This window comes from Pithys albifrons, chromosome Z (genome assembly GCF_047495875.1).
Source record: "Pithys albifrons albifrons isolate INPA30051 chromosome Z, PitAlb_v1, whole genome shotgun sequence".
Taxonomy (NCBI): domain Eukaryota; kingdom Metazoa; phylum Chordata; class Aves; order Passeriformes; family Thamnophilidae; genus Pithys; species Pithys albifrons.
The window spans coordinates 48,003,958-48,025,227 of NC_092497.1; the positions used below are offsets into that span (position 1 = coordinate 48,003,958).

Below are 21,270 nucleotides of genomic sequence, written 5' to 3' on the forward strand. Positions count from 1 at the left end.
TAATTGTGTGGATATCTACGTCACGTCTATGAAGTTGGATCTTTGCAGAGAATTAAAAGTAACAATCATTCAAATAAAGATATATTCCCTTTTTGCTTTGGGCAGAAATTATGCTGCCTTTCTGCCTTATTTCTCTATCTGTCTTTCCTTCAAGTTTTGCCCTCCTAGGTATTTTCAGACCATACCTAAAGGCTTGCATCACAAAATGGTGACAGAAGACCTACCCCTCCCCTCTTGGCCAAGTTCAGGAGTTATAGAACTCACTTGCCTCTCCACTGAATACTACTATGTATAAACAACTTTCCATACATCAAGGCTCACAGAGTGGCATGTCTGTCTGCATCTGCAGAGTGGTGCCTAAGTCAAGACACTGGACACATTTGGGCTGCACCTCTACCTGCTGCAATACAGGTTCATCTACCAGACAGGGATACCCAAAAGAGAAAAAATACAAATAACAAAAGGAGCTTTACTTTTTATTGAAAATTTTAAAATCATGTGAATCATGTACAGTATTTTCTCATAAGGAAAATCTTAGCTGTTTTATAATGTTTCACAAAACTGTAAAACATTTAATTTTTATAAAGACTTTTTCATTAAACAAAGATAAAACTAAAGCAGTATTACAATGCTATCTTCTAAATCATCAACAGAGAACCGAGAATGTTTAACAGATTTATTTCTACAAGTAGCAGGTGAAAGGACTTTTCCATTTGTAAATCTCCAAGAGGACACACAAAGGTATAGAGGAGCATGGGTTTTTTGTTTCAAAACATTTAAAATCAAGTGACATGTTAAAACAGTACAGACGTGGACTCATAGGATGGTACAAATTCTAGGACTGCATTTCCCTACACTACTTCAAACAGTGCAACAGTGATTCAGTGTAAATCTCTACAGTGTTTAATTGATACAATACTTGTGTTCAAGTACGTGTCCATGAGAATGATCAAAATCTCTACTTAAGCTATTTTAATTTTCTTGTTTATAATATAAGTTACAGTAGAATATCCCCTTCAGTATGTTTCTAAGTCAAAGGAACTAATTCACAATACATTCTGTAATAACCTGTTCAGTAATGTTAGCTTACTCACCTTAACATCTGTTGCAAAATACAAAGATCATTCTGACTCCAAATGCCAAAAATATAATAAAATTAAAAAAAGGCTTTGTTTCCATACACAACAAAACTATTCAGCTAAATTAAAATAAATTCACTATAATATGACTTTTTTTTTTGCAACAGAGATGACCCTACTGAAAATAAACATTTAAAATACACGTTACTATTTTTTTAAAAAAATCTGATATATGTATCCAAAAGTTCATATAAAAATTAATTATGAAAATTTCAGAGGATAAAACATGTTGGCTGTCTAACCAAAACCATTAAGGATGTCTGGCAGGCAAAAATAAATTAATTTGATTAAATTATAGGTCATCTGGTAATATTTGGTCTGAAGAAGCATGTGTGTATGTGTGTGTGTGTATGTGTGTTTATAAATAATAATATTTCAAAGAGCCAGCCAACCTGACTGAGGTCAACTCTTTTGTTGCATTTTTTGCGCATAAAAGTCCCTGCATGTCTCACAGCATCGTTGATACCACCTCATGTCTTGACAGAGGTTCTTCTCTCTAATCACTCTGCAGTACACAGGCCACTGGTCTCCCAGGCACTTGAATGTCAAAGCAGCTGTGAAACAACAACAACAACAACATGAAAGATACCTTAGTGTTGCATTTGTTAGTGAAGAATCAGGTAGCAAAGGAGACAAGGACACAAGAAATGTTTCTGGGGAAAAGAAAGTGTAATAGGTGCATTGAGTATCTATTCAACAAAAGAAACAACACTGTCACCCCTTGACCTGTTGTCAATATGTTCAACATCAAAACTTTTTAAGGCCAGCCTAATTTATAAATTGGCTTAAGTTGCATTGATATTAATTATTTTAATATTATGCAGCTGTCTCCCATCTTTCTGAGTGAAGCCAATCTTTCTATCTTGTTTGACTTATGGAAGCCTCTCACAGAAAGACCGTAGTACCAAAACTGCACATTTAGTTATTCAAGATGTAATGAATGCACACACGGAATTAAATTAGAAAACCACAGAAAACTGGGCACAAGAACAAGACATCATCCAAAAACCATCATAAACACTGAATTGAAAAAGGAAGTCAATCTCAGATTTGAGTTACTCTCTTATTTTAATAGAAGAGAAACCAAGAGCATACTTGTAAAAGAGCTGGTGGCACCATCCCCATCAGCTTTCACTAGCCCTACCTTCAAAACCAAAGGGTCTGTATTGCGTAATGTGAATGGAACTGGAGGACAAAAAATATCAATATGTTGAAGAGAAGCATTGCATTATGTATTTTTGAGGTGTTAATGTTTCTGTTGGCTTGGGTTCTGACTCCATGCTGGATGACACTGACCTGTAGATTACTAATATCAGTGCTACATAATCCATTCCAAGAGGGCAACATAGCCTGATCTTTTTTTATGTACTTCACATCAAGTCAAATTTTAATGAATCTGGCACTGTATTTTTTTCTGAGAAACTTCCTGATTCACTTTACTCCCTGACACAAAGCTGCTTATAGTTCCTGAGAGGGAAAGCCTTGGTGATGGAGTTATGGTCTCTTGCATTTTAGAGATCAGCTGAACAAAGAAAGAAAAAGTACAAAGATAAACCTTACAACTGTGAAATAGCAGAGGAGAGGGCCATAAGCAACAGCTGCCAGCATATCCAGCAAACTGAAACAATGTCTACTGCACAGAAATATTTAAAGGCTAAAATCTTTTAAGAGAAATACCCCTCACTGACTTAAGGGAGGTATTTCATACAGTCTGAAGTGCTGGACTTGTTTTTCATGCAAAAGAAATCTAGTAGACAGGAAGGTTTATCTTAGCAAGAGCTCTGAAAAATAAGCCGAAAAAGGGCATGCTGTCTTACAGTAAGCCTTAGAATATTCCCTAGTCATGGTCAAAATGCAGATGAATGATTGGGGAAACTAATGCTAATCATCATCAACAATGCACTAGGAAATAACAATCAACCAAATTAACAGTTCTGCAGATAGATTATAATATATTTTCTTTAAGAACAACAGAGACCTGAGTTCCTCCAAGAAGAGAAAATCTCTTCATGTTAGTAATTTTCCTTCACACATCCTAATACATCAGGCATAGACTGTAGACATTTGAACTAAAGACAAGTGGAAAGAGCTCTCTGCTTTTAAGGAACAAATAAGGGCCTCCTGGATCTCACAGATATCAAGAGCACAGAGTTTGCAGAGTTTTTAAAGAGAAAATAAGGTTGTTGGGTTTTTTTACTTTAAAAATGTTTGATAAAATTGAATGAACAATTATATATAAAAACATATATGTTTATAGTGTCTCTAAAATAAATATATTTTCACATAGGATATTTTGTGCCTGTAGTATCAAGCAGTTCCATAATATATTCCTTGGATGACAAAAACCCTTCACCATTCTGAGGTACAGTTTCGGTTTTACACACTGTAAAACCGATTAAGGGAAATGAGTCTCTGCATAGAAATTACATCTCCTGAGTATCTCCTGAGTCCTAGCCTTCCTAGCCTTCTGGTTTTAAGCTGAGAGCATCATTAATGTATGGAGAGAAAGAACTGAAAAGAGATTTCTATCACGCATGTGACACTTTGACTGCTTACCTAACCTAGGTGATGTTATTGTGTTAACATTAATTTTCTCATTGCAGGGGTGGAAATGACAGGGTCTGTAGGCTGCAGGCTTTTCTGAAGAGAAGCATTCATTGCCATGCCTTCCTGTGATCTTGTGCATGCACTGGATGACTCGGGACTGCATCCCTTTGCCACAGGTAACAGAGCACTGGAAGACAAAGAAGACATATTCACTGGAGAGGGTTTTTTTGCCTGTAACCACGAAGATGAAATGCCAGTCCAAGTGAAGTCACTGCCTGCTCCTTCAGATGTGAGTATTCCAAGATTTCTGAGTTCTATGCAGCTAGCCAAATGAAAACCAATTTAAAAGGCACAAATAAATTTGCAGCATAAATTGAAGGACTGATTTCAGCATCCTATTGATGTCAATGTCCATTGTGTACAGACTGTGATGAAACTGAAACATAGCAATGTGTCTAAAGGAAGCAGATGCTACTCTCTTATATCTGTATCCTAGTTTACTCTTATTAGAGGTGAAAGTAATGAAAAAAAAACTGTTCAGACACACAGAGGTTTTTTTAAGTAAGCCATTAATTACCAGTGCAGAAGTGCTCTTTCCACTGAGCAGAGGGTATGCCTCCTGTCTTTGCATCACATCTGCATGCTTTCACACATGTCCCACAAATCAAACACACATTGTGATACATGATGTTTGGCTTTTAATCAACTGTCCCGTCTTGTTGCCACAGAGAATGAGGTAATAAAATAAAAAAGCTGAGCATTGTAACACCTGGAATTTTCTACTATCACAGCAATAGAATGAAAACTTAGGCAGTGCTGTACAGATACTTACAAAACATACAAAATGCAGATACTTACAAAACTTACAAAAAAATGACATGTTGTCCTCCTCACTGACTTACTGTGAACAAAATTTCATAGGATGTGAATTACTTTTGTGCCCATTGACACACATTCTATTGGTTTAAATATAAATCTGATAAAAAATTATATATTGGAATTTTCTTCTACCTGCTAATAATTTTGACCCAAGTACCCACAAATTTCAGTAGGTTTTCGAGAAATGTACTGTAGAGAACATCTTCAAATACTAATTAATTTCTTGCAATGAATGATATGAGCTCTGGCTGAAAATTTTTGTTTCTTAATCCTGAAAGTATTTTTATTCAAAAATTTTTAATTATGTAAATATCTTCCTTGGGAGACTTCAAGAAGCAGTTGGACAAAAATTGAAATGGGAGAGAAAGACAAGGAGAGCATCCTATAACAAAAGACATTTCATAACAATCCTATCTCCAGATGGGGATGAAGAAGTAGAGTTTTCTGCAAAAAAAAAGAAAAAATTTTGAATGTAGGAAACAATAAAAGAGTTTTTACCCTTCAGTTTTCTTATCTATACACTTTTGATTGATGTTTTAAGCACTGTTACTAGGATAAAAGATTTACATGTGCTAGAGAGGAAAAAGAAGGCTTGCACCCAAACATGTATATCAAGAGGAGTGAGATTCTTATCTTTTGAACTTAGGAGGTTCCAAGAGAGGTACAAGAGACTAGGATATACACTTGAAGGCTCTTTTCACAAGGGACAGAACAAGGTCCAAAGTACACTTCCACTTTTAACCACATGAAATCAAACACTGACATTGTACAAAGCCAGCAAGTGGACTTGATTTTGCTTCTGTTCTCAGTGATGTATATCATGAGTAACTTCACAAAGTGAATAAAGAACTATGTATTGATAAGTTAATCAGATATGGCCTGCATGAGCCAGCACATGTGAAGATAGTAAATTATAAATACATAGTTGCCTATTCAATATCAACTACAGTTTAACATATGAAGAAATATGCTGTCTACAGGAAGAAAATCAGTTAGTACTGAAGTATTTTCAGAGTAGAAGTTTGTCATCAACTTTGAATTGTGCACACTGCTTTAAAATTAAAAAAGCCTCTCAACAGAATTCCTTTTCCTGAATTCTCTGCCTTTTTGCTGTACATCCAGAAACAACCTGACTTCCTATAATGGCCCACATTATGCATATAGTCAATGTGTATAATCACACATATATCTACACAAATTTTATCACCAACAGAACCCAGAACATTGATCTTAATGTTGCCAAAATTCCAGCCACTTCTTGAATTCCTCTCAGCATAATTTCAGATATATTTATTTTTGGACTATTTCAATGAAATTTAAATTGAGACAAAGGAATAACAAAATTAAAAAAAAAAGTTAAACCCAAAAATACAACAGAAAAAGAAAAAATGTAAGAGTGAAGAAAAGATGATATGATATGACTAAGTTAATAAGCCGGGTCCTGCACTTTGGCCACAACAACCCCATGCAGTGCTACAGGCTGGGCACAGAGTGGCTGGAAAGCAGCCAGACGAAAAGGGACCTTGGGGTACTAACTGACAGGAAGCTCCACATGAGCCAACAGTGTGCCCAGGTGGCCAAGAAGACCAATGGGATTCCATCCTGTATCAAAAATAGTGTGGCCAGCCCCCTGTACTCTGCATTGGTGAGGCCACACCTTGAGTATTGTGTTCAGTTCTGGGCCCCTCAGTTCAGGAAAGATATTGAGGTGCTGGAGCAGGTCCAGAGAAGAGCAACAAGGCTGGTGAAGGGACTGGAGCGTAGGTCCTATGGGGAGAGGCTGAGAGAGCTGGGGTTGTTTAGCCTGGAGAAGAGGAGGCTCAGAGGTGACCTCATCACTGTCTAGAACTACCTGAAGGTAAGTTCTAGCCAGGTGGGGGCTGGTCTCTTCTCCCAGGCACTCAACAATAGGACAAGGGGGCACGGGCTTGAACTCTGCCAGGGGAAATTTAAGTTGGAGATCAGAAAAAAATTCTTTCCAGAGAGAGTAATCAGGCAATGGAATGGGCTGCCCAGAGAGGTGGTGGATTCCCCATCCCTAGAGATTTTTAAACGCAGACTGGACATGGCACTGAGTGCCATGATCTACTAAATGAACTGGATATGGACCAAGGGTTGGACTCGATGATCTCGGAGGTCTTTTCCAACCCACTTGATTCTATGATTCTATGATTCTATAAGATGGCTAATAAGATGAAGATGAACTTTAAATATTATGATGGTGATCTTAATTTAGAGTAATACTGCACACAGTATTATATTTTTTTCCCTTCAGTAAAACATATGTTTATTAAACAAAGAGAGTATGTGTGTGCTTGTGGTAGATATGTATCTTCTTTTATTAGCTAGAGAGAAGGAGGACACAGGCAAGTGGTCCTGGTGACAGTGATTTATATGTCCTTAACCTTTGGTTATTCTAGAATGAGTAGGTGCAACCTAGCCATCTGGAATTCTGGAGGGAAGAATGGGATTTGAAAACACTGGACTTCTGCTATCGAAACAGGCTCCAGTGGTTTATCTGCTAATTAATAATGTGTAACAATTCATGTATGCATGTGCCTTAGTGGAGGGCACTCTGGCAGCAGTCACATCTTCTCTAAATCAAATGAGCTCCGGCTTGAAAGCTTCTTGTGACTGCAACTGACACAATATGCAAAAACTAGACAGATCTCCCTCTCAGGTCATCAGTGTTTAGGTCCTAAGTTTCTACGCAGACTCTGGCAAGATTTTGGCATTAAAACCCTAATTGAAAAATTAGGATTTTTTTAAGAACTGAGCCTCCACTGACCTTTGTAAGATATTTCAAAGAGTGTTACGAACTGTTACAATGGAGTTTTTTATCCAAGAATGTATAGATCTTGCAAACAATTTTAGTCTGGGTTGACCTACTCATTTACATCACAGCTTTAGACAAAGAGACTGACATCAAAGGCTGCTTATATGTTATATCTCAGTTCACATAGGAAACATGTGGCAAAGCAGGAAATAAAGAAATTTGTCTTTTTTTCTACCTTCTTTTCTCTCCACAGAAATCTACTAAATTTTAAGTGTATTCATTCTTATTTTTTAAAACTCGGAACTTATTTACTAAGTCTTGCAAGATGCTTGGGGAAACCAGTGATTGACAATTCAAAACTTTCAAAACCAACTATATCAGTTTACAAGTAAAGTGAGATTTTTCTAAACCATTAGTGTTTTAAAATCAGTGATGGATCTGGTAGGGAAGCTGTGCTCTTCCATGTCCATGCATCATCACCATGCATCATCATCATCAGTCTGACATCAAAATTAGAATTCTACTGACCAGAAGCCAGAAAAAAAAATCTTTTTGCTGTATCTATATTACTCCATATCTATATTCTTTTATATTTTAAATAATTTGAATAGTATGAAATAGGGAAATCATACATCATACATTTAGCAGTGAACTTGCTAGCTACACAGACGGAGATTTCTGTCTCCATGAAGTGGTCTTAAACCAAATTTGTCCTGCAAACATATCAGCCAACTGCTGTTAAAACTGAGAGCAGCCACTGAATATTGGAGGATAAAATGTGTTTGCAACATTTTTCTTCTTCACCCTGCAAAGGTATTGATTTGATCTGACTTCAGTGGGAGACACCTCAGCTTCTACAAACCAGCTGGATGCACTTCAGAGCAGAAGCTCTGACCTAATTTTGATACTCATTTGACTGTGCTGAAGGAGACTCCTGCAAAACTGCCTCTCAAGCTTGCCTCACCTTTGAATTTCTCTCAGTGAAAATATTCAACCTGAGGTAAATACCACTCAGTGGATGTGCAGCTGTCACTTTTTAGGTAGTGTTTGTCACATGTATCTAAAACTGTATAGCATCTGCATATTTCTGGGATTTACATGTTTAATTGTAACAAACCTTTCAATTTACAAGAAATATAAAATATTTTCAGTTTTACGTATTAAACAATTAATTTAATCACAAAAAAAAGTATCTGTCAAAATTGCTTGTAATTTTATGTTTATGTATATTAACATAAAGCTTACATATATAAAATCTACAGAAAATGCCCACTTCAAACCACTATGTAGTATTTTCATTAATTTAGCAGCTTTTAGATTAATTTCAACCCACAGCCTTTATTATTAGTGAATGAAGAATACATTTCTAATGTTCTTTTTTCCACCCCGTCTACCTTGCAAATGTCAGTCTTACACATGGGACGCTTTCTTTTTGTGCAGGTTAATTTCGTTTTAGTTCTGACTATTCAGATGACCTATACTTTAAGGCCATGTAGCTGATTAGCAAAAATTCCCACAGGACAACTGTATTTGTAGGTTTAGACTAAATGTTCTAATGCAGAGCCAGAGGTTTTTTTATGTGGCTGTTAATCTGTGCATTTTGGACACAGTCCTAAAAGTACTGTAAAACCATTCAAGCAGCAAGACATGTAAAACATTCCTGTTAAAGATTACCAAAAAATGCTGGGTAAAGATTGTTAACAGCTATTTATTTTTTAAAAAATATTTTTCTTTCGAAAAAGAATCTACCCAACCTGTATTAATTTTGTCCTACTTTTGAACTTCTTTTAGACATAATTTCAAGGACAGAAACCTAGGCATTAAATATAACAATCCTTTCACTTGGCATGCACAGTCATTACCCAAGATTCCTTCTTTCTGTTCCCTGCCAAAATTATATATTCTGGAGAGAATACATATTCCCAAGGCCAACAGCTGAGGAAGTTGCTGTAATGCATTAGCTGCTTCCAGCTGGCCTTCTTAAGAACTAGGAATTCCTAAATTAAGGGAAAATTTGCACTGGCAGACAGTAATGGTCAAAATGCATCTTTTTGCCAAGACAACAAGCAGTCACTACAGAGACTGATACAATCCACAATAAAAAAGCCAATCTGTGACAGTATTAACAGTTCAATAAAAGGGTTTCACAAGTCTAAGTAGCATTCAAAGCAGAGACTGACATGCTCATAAGGAAACTCAGCGATGAATTTTACTGGAAATTATTAGCAGAGCATTCCTAATCCTTTATGTATAGGTTCATCAGTTCCAGCATTTAAGCAGTTTCAACCTTTTCATAAAGTGAGTGTGAAACAAGAATAGCAAGCAATCACATTTTAGCAGCAGGATTCATATTTGCTGACATGCTTGCAAAATCATTTTGTATTTTAACTTTTATGAAGTTTGGTTTTGAAGGTGGGTCATTGATAAAGTGGTGCGTTTGTTTGCCACAAAGGCTTTTTGGTAAGTTTGGCAATATTCTCGAAGTTTACCTAAGTAAAACAAATAATCTGCAGTTTACCTTTTTTTCTTTCTTTCTCTCTCTCTCTCTTTTTTTTTTTTTTTAATAAAGGCATTTGTTAATAGTGTAACTAATACAAAAAGAGGGACTGATAGATCCAGGCATAAGATGGAGTCTGAGTTCTCCCATGCATCATTTCCAGGAAAGTCTTTCTGCCCTCTCTCATTTCTGACACACCCAACACCTCGGAATGCCAAATTTAAAATTCAGTTTAGCTGAAAAAATTCTGTTGTTGTTCTCTTCTCAGTTTAACAAGTTTAAGTTGTCTCTATTTATTTTATTTTTAATTTTTTTTTCTGTCTTCTGCTCTCCACCCTGTCCATTTTTTTCTGTCTACCTTTTCTTTCTGGAGTAAGAATTTGTACTGTATGACTGTTCAAAAGACATAAGACTTTAAATTAAGACAGAGTTCCAGCTCCTCCTCTCCTCTCCTCTCCTCTCCTCTCCTCTCCTCTCCTCTCCTCTCCTCTCCTCTCCTCTCCTCTCCTCTCCTCTCCTCTCCTCTCCTCTCCTCTCCTCTCCTCTCCTCTCCTCTCCTCTCCTCTCCTCTCCTCTCCTCTCCTCTCCTCTCCTCTCCTCTCCTCTCCTCTCCTCTCCTCTCCTCTCCTCTCCTCTCCTCTCCTCTCCTCTCCTCTCCTCTCCTCTCCTCTCCTCTCCTCTCCTCTCCTCTCCTCTCCTCTCCTCTCCTCTCCTCTCCTCTCCTCTCCTCTCCTCTCCTCTCCTCTCCTCTCCTCTCCTCTCCTCTCCTCTCCTCTCCTCTCCTCTCCTCTCCTCTCCTCTCCTCTCCTCTCCTCTCCTCTCCTCTCCTCTCCCCTCCCCTCCCCTCCCCTCCCCTCCCCTCCCCTCCCCTCCCCTCCCCTCCCCTCCCGTCCCCTCCCGTCTCCTCCCCTCCCCTCCCCTCTCCTCCCCTTCCCTCCCCTCCCCTGTATATCCCTGCTTAAATGTAAATGTGATATAATGTCTATATTGACTAATTAGTAGATCTATAGAGCAACCATAAAATTATTTCCATGCTTCTCAGTGATGCAAAGCCTTAGCTTTTTTTTTCCCACTTCTGTAAATTTTATTCCTCCATCACAGTTTCGTAAGGCAGAACAGATACAAAGCTGAAATGTAATAATCATCTTTGTTATATTCTGAGACGATGCAAGTGAAAGCAAACTGCAAGAGCACCATTTCTTTAGCATCTTTATCCTCCAGCCAAGGAAAAAGCAGCTTCAGTCAAAAGCATTTTCACAAAACTAGGGCTTGTTTTCACTGTCTTCATGGATATTTCATCAATTCTAAGGATAATAAAGGTTTGCCTAAGATTGTACATTACTTTTAAAGTATGTTAGCAAAGACACTGGAAGGGAAATATTATATATTTGTTAGAGACCTGATAAAACTGGTTGTTATGATGCAACCTGTAACTTTGTCAGAGGGTTCACACTTAGTGGATTAGACCCAATATTATACTGGCAACACTTTGTAAAACATCCTTTACATCACATACTGTATTGTTATAAGGAATAGGCTAAAAGCAATGACTGCTGAGGAAGATTGGAAACACACCCAAGTGACCTTGCAGCTAGCAATAAAGCCTGAAAAACCTGTGTGAACAGCAGGCCAATGATCGTTTAACATGGAGCGAGTTTAATGGCACCTGCATCTCTATGCAGCTCTGCCTGGGTGCTGCTTCAGGGTTGCTCCATTAGCAAGGAAATGAAAATAAAATTACTTTGTGTGTTTTAGCCATGGATTTGTGGTTGTCCCAGGTACCTGCCTGACTCACACATAGTGCTTAGTGATGAACTAGACTTAAATATTTCGCACTTTCATATCTGAGATACCATTCCATGGTATTTTGGCAAAAGATGACTTTTCATTTATTATAACTACCACACATGCAAACAAGAATCTAGAAGCAGTTAGACTTGATGACGTAATTGCCTTCATCTTTCTGATGAAATTAGTTGGACTATGCTATTTGGGTTTGATGAAAATGAACTCTTCAAAATAATGTGAAATATTAGCCTTTGAGTGTATAATTATATTAGCAATATATCACAATGCAGGCCTACTGCCCCATGTAAAATGGTGCAGGGAAAAGCACAGCTCATTAGCATAAAAAAGTAATTAAAGGATTGTGGCATTTCTAATAAGAAGAACAGTTCACAGAGCCCATTAAGGACATAAAGAAAATTTCAATGGAGGGAAAAAAAAAGCCTCCAAGAAAACCCTTTCTCTTCAAAATTCTTATTTTGTCTATTTTATTTTCAGAAATCAAAGAAACTCATGTCAAAAATCTGTTTTGTCTGATATAGTCTTAAGTATTTGCCTTTAAATACCACACTATAAATTTTTCCAGTAGACTGAAAAAATGGAAGAGCTCATCTCTGTCAGTGACTTCACTTCCAGTCACTGTATCTACCAAATTTTAAATGATGAAGATCACAAATGATAGCGGGTAAATGAATCTGAATGATATTTTATAAACTCAAAAGAAAAAAGGCATAAAACTCTGAGTTTATGAGGAAACTGAACTTAAATGTCCTTTACTTAGCTTGAGATGCAAGGACCGTCCCCAGAGCCAAAATAGGCCTGGATCCTCCTTCCAGGTTCCTCATTATCCTCATATGGATCTCCTCCAGCCTCATGGCCTTGTCCATGCCTAAGTGATGGAACAGGTTAATGGCCATTTTTCCTTTCGATTATGGGAGTTTGGTTCGACTTCTTGTCCCAGTCTTTCAGCTCAGGTGGCTGGGAACCACAGAACAACTGGTCTTACTATTAAAGTCTGAGGCAAAGAAGGTATTAAGTTCTTCAGCTTTTGCCTCATCCTTTGTCACTATGTTTCCCACTGCATCTAATAAAGGATGGAGGCTCACCTTAGCCCTTGTTTTTTGTTGGTATTTATAGAAGCATTTATAATTGCCTTTTATGACAGTAGGCAGATTAAGTTCTAGTAAAGCTTTGGCCCTTCTAATTTTAAATATATATAACCTCAAAACATCCTTGTAGTGGTCCTGAGTTGCCTGGTCCTTCTTCCAGTGGTCATAAACTCTTTTTTTCCCCCCAAAGCTCCAGCGAAAGCTCTCTATTGAGCCAGGCCTGTCAGCTCATCTTTCATTACTATGGGGATAGCCTGATTCTTCACCTTTAGGATTTCCTCCTCAACAAATGTCTAGCTTTCCTGGACTCCTTTGCCATTCAGGACTACCTACCGTGGGACTCAGTCAACCAGTCTTCTAAACAGGCCAAAGTCTGCCGTCTGAAGTCCAAGGCGGCCATTCTGTTGTACCCTCTCCTTAGAGCTTTGAAAACCAAAAACTCTATTGCTTCATGGTTGTTGTGCTCAAAACAGCCTCTGATACAATTATTTAAAAAGAAATTTTCAAGATTCAGTTGTTTGTTATATATTTTAAGTATTTTCGTTTTGTCACAAGTTATAAGCTATTAGAAAACTGTAAAAAGTAAGAACTACACAAATTAAAACAAAATAAAAAAAACCATAAATACTTTTAAGACTTACACAATTTATTGAGAATAATCTTTTCAGACCAAGTTTGATTAAGCAAGAATTAAGTATCAGAACAATGACAATGAAGGGATGCTCAGATACTACTCTTCCTCATTCAGAAGGGTGTTCTGGGATATGCATCCTGCTATAAAGTTGTGCATTGTAATAGTTGTGAAATGGATGTTAAGATTTCACTGGTAAAGCACCATTTATCTACCTATTGAATTACTTATCAGCCTTATAGAAAACTCATCATTCAAAGATCCCACCACCCTCAGTAAAAATTAGCAGGCATTTCTGGGAAGCCGTAGACCAGATACAGGCTATTACTTCTCTTCAGCAATTTCCAAGAATAGCATATTTTATTTATATCTATGTTTATATGCATGTATGTGCATATATAAATCCCTTGCAGCAGTAATGACTGGATTGTCACTGTAAGACTCACAAGGAGAAAAGTTTGATTTGTATCTGCCTGGATCTAGACTGCACTAGAATGGCTTGGAAGACAGTCGCAGTGGCAGAGGATGTTACGGCAAGTTGCCAATGCTAGCCTCCGTGACTTGTGCATTTGTAGCTGGATGACACATTTTCCTGCTAAGTGTGAATTTGTACCTCCTTTACCTGGCCTTCCAAGAGATCACTATATCAAAATGCTGAAAGACAGCACTGAGCAAGCCTTAGTAGGAGCAAGTGTGCTCCTGCTATTTTCTTTGTAGTACAAACCTTTGCAGTTATTCAAAGGCAGTCTACTTGTATTTCTACCTTTAGTAATTATAGCTTAATTATAGGGTATTTTTTTCTAATTCTAGCTACCTAGTTTCTAATGTAAATTTTTACCACTTGATGGTAATCACCATCTTCTCTTTAAAAATGATATCCAATATCAAAGTTTAATATTGGAATACAAATGTACACGTCTGATTTTCTCTTCATGAAATGTCATTATGCTTAACAGTTTAACCAAACCTTCACCTTGAAGAGTAATACTTTTGTATTGTTCTGTAAAATTTCAATGAGCCTTTCATATATTTGGTCCAAAAAAAAGCTATTCCAAGAACTTATCCAGGTGACGCTATCTTATTCAACCAATCCACTTCTCATGAAAACATTAGTAATTTTTGGACTACCAAGGAACACCCACAGTATCACTTTTCAGTAATGCTGTAGGAAGAGTAATTTCTTCAAACACTCATTTTTATGGAAAGAAACATGTCAGATTACAGAGCTCAGTGGACACCCTGGATCTCTGAATACAATGTACCATTAAAATATCTATCCTAGCTACCTATCCTTTTAGTCAATATCAGATTGCCAAATCCAGCAATTCAAAAAACAGAGAAGCTGTGTTAGTATAATAGAAGGTAATTAGAGAAGGTCGTGGCGACTGTTAGTTGTCAACATTAGAACAGCAAAATAGGGACCATGCTTAGACTATGGATACCAATGGACTATTTAACTTCAGATAAAATGGGCTTCATTGTGTAGTAAAAAGTTATTCTAAAATTCATGCCATCTGACAGATCAATTTCTGCTTCACTAGAAATAAATTTTGGCTTTAATGATATAGATCCATCTTTCTTACACCTGTAAGGCAGAGTCCAGTCAATCATACATGTAAATTCCAAGTGGTGCCAAAAGATGGTACAGCAAATAGCAGTTGTAGGTAGAACCACAGATGATAGTGCTGGAAGGAGCAGCAAAATTTGTAGAGCTGCCTAGAAGTTCAAAGTCAATGACTGCATACTAACAATATTTCATTCTGAAATATTGCTGGGCATAAGTGGAAGAAAAATTAATTTATTTATAGTTCTCTTTTTTTTTTTTTTTAATATACCATCTCTTATATTCCGTGAGAAGGTCATTATGGGCACGGACTTGTTCCCTTCTTTATTGAAATTTTAAAAACTAATGTAAAAACTTCTGCTTGAGACCCACTCTTAGGACACATAGGGAAAAACAGAGTAGCTGTTTTCAGGTGGATTAAAAATACTCTTTTTTCTTTCTTTTCATTATCTTTTTGACTAAATAGTTCTCTCCCTACCATGTCACTTGTCAGATAAGACTGCAACCATCTTCCCTCAGGAAATATTAGCTTCTATTACTCTTGTTTGTTCTTGCTTTGTTTTCCTTTGGGGCTTAGGACAGTTAAATCCTGATGTTAACTATTAAGATGTACCACAACTCAATTATTTTCTAATATAACCCACTAGCAGGTAATGCAACTCAAGAGATAACACAACACCCATTCATAATTAACTTTTGATTACTGTTTGATGTTCACAAAAAATTTATTACCCTAAAGATGTTTGTAGCAGAAAACCAACAAAGATATCCTGGTAAATCTAAGCGATACAGATAATAGAATTTTCCATTTATGTGTAACTTTGTGAGTGTGCAAAATAGGTAATGTCTTTGAAAATCTTTTCCAGGTTTATCCATGGATTTGCCTGTTATTAAGAGTGGTCTTGCTCTGTTTTTCTAGAACCTAATATGACATTACATTTATTCTAGGCAAAATATGGCAGTATATTGATCTAAAAAAAAACTTTATCTGAAAAAAGATACTAATGTTATTGTATGTATTGTTGTAATGTATATTACAGGACTGGTTAAAAATGTACAAAAACCTCTCCCTGTCATTTCATGATATTGGTATATTCCATATTATTTACCCATGTTTCATTTCTGAAACAAAGGCATACCTCATTTGCTGGAAAATAACCTTTATTAAGTCAATATAAAAGTTATTAACCTGATGCCAGTATTATTTTGCCTTCTATTACTTCACAAAAGTCATGAAATTTCTTTGTCTATAAATCTATTGATAGTATCATATTTTGATTCCTGGCCAGGCCTCTTCCATTCCTAGAATCCATAAGAGCTTAACAATTTTGGATAGGGATCTAAGGAATAAAACCAAGGTTAATTACCTTATTGGTAAAGTAACATTAATATTATCCAAATTCTATTTTTGTAATTGAAGGAGATGAAATCAGTTGAGTTTGTTTGCTGTGGAAATTTAGAGTCTGTCTAAAGGTTTAAACACAGAGTTTAATGGTTGAATGTCCCATGCTCTTGAAGAGTTGGCAAAAAATGAGTTGACTTTTTTTATTTCATTCCCTCCGTTTTTGTATGATTTTTGATTGGGACAGAAGTGAAACATCATCACTGACATCTGCTTTCTGTACCACTCTATTAGGAAATCTGTCTGTGGCTCTGTCTTCCCCCTACAGCTGGAGACTTGGCTATTCTGTACACATATACACACACTTTCTAGGGAGCACTGCACATATTGTCTTAAATAATTTGGAATATGCTCCAAATTCTGGGACTCAGTGCTGTAAAAACCAAGCAGTTGTTTTAGATACCCTTTCAAAATCAGTGGGAAAAAAACCCAACAGACTAACCTTTGCTTCACATTTTTGTTTATTCAGGCTATAGACAAACTGAACTCCCTCCTTTCTACTGGGATCACTTTTCCAGATGTCATATTTGACTTGTCTGCATCTCTGGTCTAACCTATAGATACTGTTTAGAAATTCCGCTGCTGCTCCTGCTTTAGTTTCTACAGAATGCATCCACTTTTCAGTCTTTTTACAAGTTATGCCACATTATCTTCTCCAGTCTTCTATACACATATACTTTATATTTTTTCATCTCTATAAATGGATGCTCCTAAATTATACTTCATTTTCCAGTTTTTTGATCCTTGATGAATATCTCCAGAAGTTTCTGGTGTAATATCATATCAAACTTAAGTTTTTAATTATTATTTTCAGAGCTCACTCACCAAATTTTTCTGCATTCCAAAATTCATCCTGCCTCTCATGTTTCATTTATTACAATAGTGTTCTGAAGAATCTACATAATAGAAGAAAAAATATACACAGCTTCCTACATAAAGTATGCCCTTTGAGCACCTTATGCTGTTGACATAAAAGTCTGTTTTGAAGAATGACTTCTAGAATTACGTGTTCTCTAGTAAGCCAGATAGATATATAAAACATGCAGTTCATACGCATTTCATTTCACTTCTTTCCTCCCTACTTGTTTACACTTAGATGATGCATTCCTCTAAGTATGACCCTGCAGTCATATGGCTTTGAAATGGGTAGTCAATGGACAGCTTAGTGAGGGACATGGCTGATAATAACACCTAACTCTCACTGGCACTGGAATAGCTATGATCTATGAGCATTCCTTATCTAAAGGTAACTCTTACATTGTTAAGCAGGGTATCCCAAGTACAGCATTCACTGGGAAAATACAGTGTAATTGGTAATATTACTGGGTGTTGGCTCCAGAAGCTAAATTTGAGCTTTTATTCTTTACTTTCTCATCATACCCATGCTCCTCAAGAGAGTGGGCACACGGCCCAACTGATGTTAAGAATAATGATGTTCAGCCTGTTGACCCACTTTCCTGATTTTAAAGAGTTAATGCTGCATACAGCCCAGGTCACTCAGACTTCTTTCACATCAAGTTTGAGTTTTAGAAGGATTACTGTGCTCATTGACCTGTTGGAGCTTGGAATAGTGGTCAAATTTTCTGTGATTTTGGTATTACTATTTAAACATAGAGCTCAAGAACTATTTGATCTCTATGTGACTATACCTCTAACACAAATTAAGTCATGGCACTAACATGCTTATTAATCATGTTATCTTTTCAGTAATAGTGCAATTTAAGCTTCATTTAAAATTACGCTTTTGGAGTTTAAAGGAAGCAGCAAAGCCAAGGATCACATTAAGCCTCTTGTTTCAATGTGTGAGAAGCGTCATTTAAATTTTTCAAGCCAAGTCTTGGCATTAGCTTGGGGGAACTTGGCTCTGCTCAAAGGAACAGCCTTCTGTCAATGTCAAGAGTAATCCTAAAGAGTAAAAGCAGTGAACACAGAAGGCTGCACTGAACCTCTGGATTAGAAACAAACAGTGAGCAAAGATTAACATTTATCTGAGCTTTCCATTTTTCCCCCCATTGCAGACATACTAACATCTATGCCATGACTTCATGTTGCTATGTACTCTTGCAATGGAATAGAAGAGTAACAGAGAAAAAAAAAAGGAAATCCAAGTGTATTTTAAATTGAGCTTGTGTCTCTGTTGAGAAATGAAATTATATATTTTTTGGTATAAGTCTTGGAAAATCTCTACGGCACAAGTCACAGTCAGACTGTATGTTAACTGTCCAAAACACTTTGTTAATTCCATATGTAATATTTCCTCATATCCTAATTTTGAAGTTTAAAGTACAATTTAGGTGAGAGTGTTACAAGTTTGACTACAGTAGGAAAACAGAAAATACAAGACTGGAAAACTAAGTTCTTGTACGTTCATCTATGACATGGGTGTTTGTTAAAAGTACTGAATTAGATAAAGTTCTTTTCCCCAGAGGGCACCGGGGACACAGTGTAACTGTCTGAGCATCCCTGCATTGCCTTAGCAATCCCAATTTGAATGACTGCTTCAAATAAGAAAGCAGATGGTCATTTCTCCATAGTTTACTTCCTATTGGAGCTAGTGCTAAATGATGCAGGGTTTAACTGCAGTTATTTGGTATAGAAATGCAAATACTAAACTTTATTGCCAAATATATCTTCTTGTAAAAATAACACTACTATTGTAAGTTAGTTGTTTCTATTGTTTTAAAAATTAATGGTTATTCTATGTGCTTTTGAAGTAGCTAGTTACTCACAGAGTACTTGCAGCTAATTCTTGGAAGGCGGGCTAGTCATACACTGCTGGCTTTAGTCCTTGTTTCCAGCTCCTACAGCACATGAAAGTCAACTAAAACTACATTAAATACTTCTCCATACAAGCAAGTAACAAAACCTTTGCAATAATTTTAGGTACTGAAAGTAGAAGTGTTGTGTGCGAAGTCATGAAACGAAGCAAAGGGAAAAAAAAAAGAGATTACAATCTTTCTGCTAGACTTTGATCTGTGATACAGTAAGAGAAAATCTTGACAAGGTACAATTTCAGAATTACAGCATGTTTTGGATGTTCAAACCTGTATCAGATGTTCAAGGTACCAGTCCAATAACACACTCATTCACAGATCTAGTCAATATTGTTTGTTACAGTCTGGCCTATGCTTATGGATCTCACTAAAATCAAAACCCATACCAAGAAAATGATGTACTGACAATTATGTCAAGTGTCCAGAACAGATAGTAATAGAGGCTTCCTAGATGTCAAAGGGTCCCTGTGGAAATTTAATAGGCTAAAAGTGCTTCCTTATAAGGTTGGAGGGTGTAGCTTATTGGAAACACAAATAAAATATGCACACAAAAATTAATGAAATATGGAAACTGTAAAGTTAGAGTAAACTGCAGTTTCTGGAGGTTTTTTGCCTACCTATTGCCAACAATAAATTTATACCAGATTTGCATTATATTCACCTCACTTCACCTTCTTCATATTTCTGATTTTTATTTATACTGTGGTCTTACTGTGACTACCAGTTTAGATAAGAGGTTGGTTTTTTTTAGTTTAGCTGTACTTTTCCCTCAGCTGGGAGACTTGTACACTTCTTATAAAAGTAATTCTTACACAGAACTCGATTTGCAAAATGTATTATGTTATGGGGTACTACTGTCAAGGATTACTTACCTTAGACCAGTCTCCCATTCTCCAGACATAGCATTTGGAATAGTCCTCACAGTCCTCTGCTTCTTTAGGTCTTGTGGACAAAACACATTTCTTGCGTGGATTGGTGCACCTCACAGTTCGATGCCGTACTCCCTTACCACACTTTACAGAGCACTGTTGGAAAAAGATGTTTTCCAGGTTTCTAAAAGAGGCATAGTTACTCCCTTTTTTATCATCTTCTAATGACCTCTGCCAGGCCAATGTAAGTATTTCATGGTTTCAGTGATTTCCTGACTTCCAACTTTCAATTGCATTGACATTAGATTTGGTAAATACTAAAAACAGAACAAAAATTCCTTATGTGGCATTAAGATAATTGTTTCATTTTCAGCTAAAATTATAAAATTAGATCAAAAATTATGTTCTTATGGAAAAAATAGGCTTTTGAATAAGAAAACCTCTGGAAAGTTACGATTAAGTGAATGCACAATGTTATACTAAAAATATGAGGCAATCTTCTACAAAGAAAGGAAATACAAAGAAAGAAAATCAAAATAGTGTTCATAAGAATGAACAACTTCAGAAAAGCTCTCCTAGTGTCTAACAGATCTTTTTGGGGGAGGAGAAAAAAGAATAGAAAAGTAAATATTTTTATGCAAGAATACAGACTGAATTTCAAAATTCAAAGTCACTGTATAGACAGCATGTCTTCAGGTTGCACAGAAGGTCCTAATCTATATATTTTTTTCACCATTCCCACTTATGCTGCCAAAAATTATGCCATTTCCTTCTCAAAACATTATCACTGCTTTTGATCATCCCACTGCTTGCAGTTCAAAACTGTCCTTTGCCAAGCTGATTTTAATTGCAGGAAGCAGTAACGGCTAGCTTCCTATATAATGGTGATAGTGGGAATTGCCATGGGAAATACCTCACTCTTGAAAATATATTTATTGCTTCCAAGAAAAACATGCTCACTCATTTCTCATCTCTGAAGCAAAATACACTAACTAAACAATCCATGTGTTTCTTTTTCTCACCTCTGCAATTGAATGCCTTTCTTCTCTAAGCCAGCCCTTGCATTATGAACCTCTGTGTACCAAACTAAGAAATGCTGCTATTTACTTTTCTCTACCTTAGCATCTGCTTTTCATCCTTTAGAACATTTCTTATTTCTTAGCTCTTCCTTGCTTGGGGATCAAATCGTCCTGCTGAGTAGGGCAGTCCAAAAGAAGGGAGTGCACCCACATACAGATGTTACTATTTGATTTTGATCATAGAGGGATTCATAGCACAACTTCTAGTATGGGAGGCAA

The 21,270-nt window shown here is 36.6% G+C and overlaps 1 protein-coding gene across 1 annotated transcript in view; it reads right to left on the bottom strand.

The window, feature by feature from the left end:
- Positions 1-449: 449 nt before the first annotated feature.
- Positions 450-21,270, bottom strand: part of ADAMTS19 (ADAM metallopeptidase with thrombospondin type 1 motif 19) — a 155,887-nt gene continuing 135,066 nt past the window's right edge. The window contains exons 21-23 of the mRNA XM_071580398.1: positions 19,976-20,128; positions 3,696-3,873; positions 450-1,693 (exon numbers count right to left, since the gene is read on the bottom strand). Coding sequence (XP_071436499.1) covers positions 1,542-1,693; positions 3,696-3,873; positions 19,976-20,128 — 483 coding nt within the window. The 3' untranslated portion in view covers positions 450-1,541. The remainder of the gene's footprint in view (positions 1,694-3,695; positions 3,874-19,975; positions 20,129-21,270) is intronic.